General features: G+C 49.1%; 1 protein-coding gene across 1 annotated transcript; it reads left to right on the top strand.

Moving 5' to 3' along the window:
* Positions 1 to 604: 604 nt before the first annotated feature.
* Positions 605 to 2,594, top strand: LOC109879852 (G-protein coupled receptor 151-like). Its single transcript, XM_020472023.2, has one exon. The coding sequence runs from the start codon at positions 652 to 654 to the stop codon at positions 2,014 to 2,016; it is 1,365 nt and encodes a 454-aa protein (XP_020327612.1). The 5' UTR covers positions 605 to 651; the 3' UTR covers positions 2,017 to 2,594.
* The last annotated feature ends 605 nt before the right edge of the window (positions 2,595 to 3,199 follow it).

The raw sequence follows: 3,199 nt of genomic DNA, 5'->3' as shown, positions 1-3,199 counted from the left end.
ATTTTGAAGAAATAATAACGTGTTCACACATTTTGAGGAAATCTTATATAAACCATAGTCTTAGACATAGTAAAGGCCTATACATGGATATTACCTGTTGGGTTTATTATTCACACTGGCCCTTGGTCTTCTAGTCCGAGGCAAAACAGAGATGATTAATTCATAGCGTCAAACTCGCCTGCTGTCGCTCCAAATGAGAAAGTCGTGTTTAATTTGATGCACTGGGGAATGAATCCCTACGTCGTGCAGCGCAGCGCCTGTTGAGTACAGTTGGAAAAGGTATAGCGTTCTAATTGGCCCGGCGAGTTTCGCGCAGTTTATTCAGCTGGGGATGGCAACTGTCAATCAAACTGCAGCCTTTATAACCGCGGATAAACCCATCAGGAGACAGACAGGACAGGAGTATCTGGAAGCAAATCGATTTTTGATAAGCAGATTAGGCTACAATCAGGAGTTGAGTTTTAGAACGAGATAGATCCATTCACTTGTTTGTTGTTTAATCTTTGAAAATCTTTTTTATAAGTCCATTTTTCCAGCAGTTTTCATTTCCATCGGTGTAGGCTTCTTGTATTAAGTCGGCTTTCAATATACTATTCTCTACATAAAAAGACAAGTCTAAGCCTTCTCTCTCCACCGCCTGTTTCTTCTGAGATGGATAAACTGCCAGGGGTGAACGTATCCACTGCTAATAGCTCGACTGTGGACCGACTTCGTCCTTCGTTCATAGAGCGTGGTTCCTACGAGCACCTGGATCCAGGCGAGCTGCATGTCCTTGTGCCTGTCATTCTGGGGGTGATCTGTGTCCTTGGGCTGGCCGGTACTCTCACATCTATGGGCATCCTGATCTCCAACGCCCACCGTGGGAAACTCTCCCTCATCAATGCTCTCATCCTCAACCTGATGTTTGCCGACGGCCTTGTCCTGGCATTCGCCCTCCCGTTCCGTGCCGCCGCCTTCTCCAAACCCACCTGGACGCTTGGCTGGGCAGTGTGCAAGACCTGTGATTGGTTCCTGCAGAGCTGCATGGCTGCGAAGAGTTTTACCGTAGCGGTGTTGGCTAAGGCTTGTTACCGTTACGTCTCTAACCCGACTAAACAGGTCAGCATCCGTCTACGCTCCATCCTATTGGTGATGTGGTTCCTCTGGCTGTCTGCCTGCTCCGCTCCCATCCCTACCTGGCTGTTCTCCTCACTGCAGAGAGAGACCCGGGGGCTGGTGTGTGTGCAGGTGGTTCCCCCCGAAGCGCAGGACTTCATGTCGGTCTACGTCAAGGCGTACCCCCTGGGTGTGTTCTGTGCCCCTTTGAGTTTTGCCCTGCTGTATTTCTGGTGGGCGTATGGGCGGTGCCAGCGGCGCTGTAGTAAGACCCAGAACCTCCGAACGCAGATCAGATCCAGGAAGCTCACGCTGATGTTGTTCAGTCTGACGGTAGCCATGGCGATGCTGTGGCTGCCACAGTGGGTGGTCTGGGTGTGGGAGCGGCACGCCGCGGAGCGAGAGGCACAGGAACCGAGAGAGGAAGAACCCTTTGTCGTCTTCTCTCCCCCTCTCCTCTTCTCCATCTCCGCCCTGCTCCTCACCTTCTCTCTCTCCCTGGTGAACCCCATCATCGTCCTCTCTCTGTCGGAGGAGTTCACAGAGGGGTACAGGGGTCTGTGGAGGCGCCTTACTCTTCGTAAACACACCCCGTCCAACCCAAACCCCAAACCCGGGCCCCACGCACCCACCGCCCCCCAGTCACCTTGCCCACGACCAGAGACCTCAGGCCAGCTGCAGGGAGGAGATGGAAGCCTAGGCCCCATCCCTACCCAGGAGACTAGAGTTGATCCCCAGCCCCAGGCGGAGCAGGGAGGGGTGGAGGAGGTGGATGTGGAGGGAGAGAGCCCCCGGGATGGGATCGTGCTGCTGGATGTGGAGCAGTTCTGGCATGAGAGAGAGACAGGCTCGATGACAGAGGAGAATGATCCCATACCCTGGGAGCACCAAGAGGGAGCACCAGCCGAGGGGAGGAAGTGAAGAGAGGAAGTGAGGGAAGGAAGCAAGGAGCAGATACACACACCGACCAACAGGACGGGTTCTAAAAGGCAACTCAGTATTCAGCTACATCTGTCCTTGTTCACCCCTGAGCTTTGTGTATCTGTCTATCTTGTGTGGTTTTTGTGATCAAATTGTGTTACCCACCACCACCAGTGATTTTTAAGCAAAAGGTTGTTTGAGAGTTGTTGGACACTGCCTCAACGATGCCTGATACACTATTTAGCATCGAGACCAGCCAGTAAGCCTCCCCTCTCTCTTCCTCTCAGCTAGCTCCACAGCGTTCAAACAACCTTCAAACAACACACACAGCGACTATATCAGCAGCTGTAATGGACTGACATTTGATTAAACCTCACTGGACTGAAGATCGGTCAACCCAGGAGTCAACCCCGGCTTCAACACAGGAGTCAACCCAGGCGTCAACACAGGAGTCAACACAGGAGTCAACACAGGAGTCAACACAGGAGACAATGGTTGGTATTCATTCAACTGTGTTTATGATATTGCTTGATGGGATACATTGGTTATTGTTGTCATGTTGACTATTGTTAAAAAATAATACTTTGTTATATTTCACTGTAGATGTGTTTATATATATATATATATAAATACAGTAGCAGTCAAAGGTTTGGACACCTATTCATTCAAGGGTTTTTCTTTATTTTGACTATTTTCTACATTGTACAATAATAGTGAAGACTTCAGAATTACGAAATAACATATATGGAATCATGTAGTAACACAAAAAGTGTTAAACAAATCATAACATATTTTAGATTTTAAATTCTTCAAAGTAGCCACCCTTTGCCTTGATGACAGGCTTTGCACACTCTTTGCATTTTCTCAACCAGATTCATGGAGAATGCTTTTCCGACAGTCTTGAAAGAGTTCCCACAAATGCTGAGCACATGTTGGCTGCTTTTCCTTCACTCTGCGGTCCAACTCCTCCCAAACCATCTCATTTGGGTTGAGGTCTGGTGATTGTGGAGACCCAGGTCAAATAGCCCTTACACAACCTGGTGGTGTATTTTGGGTCATTGTCCTGTTGAAAAACAAATGATAGTCCCACTAAACGCAGACCAGGTGGGATGGCATATTGCTGCAGAATGCTGTGGTAGCCTGCTGGTTAAGTGTGCCTTGAATCCTAAATAAATCACAGACA

The sequence above is a fragment of the Oncorhynchus kisutch genome, linkage group LG19, assembly GCF_002021735.2.
Source record: "Oncorhynchus kisutch isolate 150728-3 linkage group LG19, Okis_V2, whole genome shotgun sequence".
Classification (NCBI taxonomy): Eukaryota; Metazoa; Chordata; class Actinopteri; order Salmoniformes; family Salmonidae; genus Oncorhynchus; species Oncorhynchus kisutch.
This window is presented reverse-complemented; position numbering and strand designations above follow the sequence as displayed.

What these genes read in the sequence shown, in the direction of transcription:
- LOC109879852 (XM_020472023.2), top strand. Translation starts at nt 652, where the DNA reads ATGGATAAACTGCCAGGGGTGAACGTATCCACTGCTAATAGCTCGACT.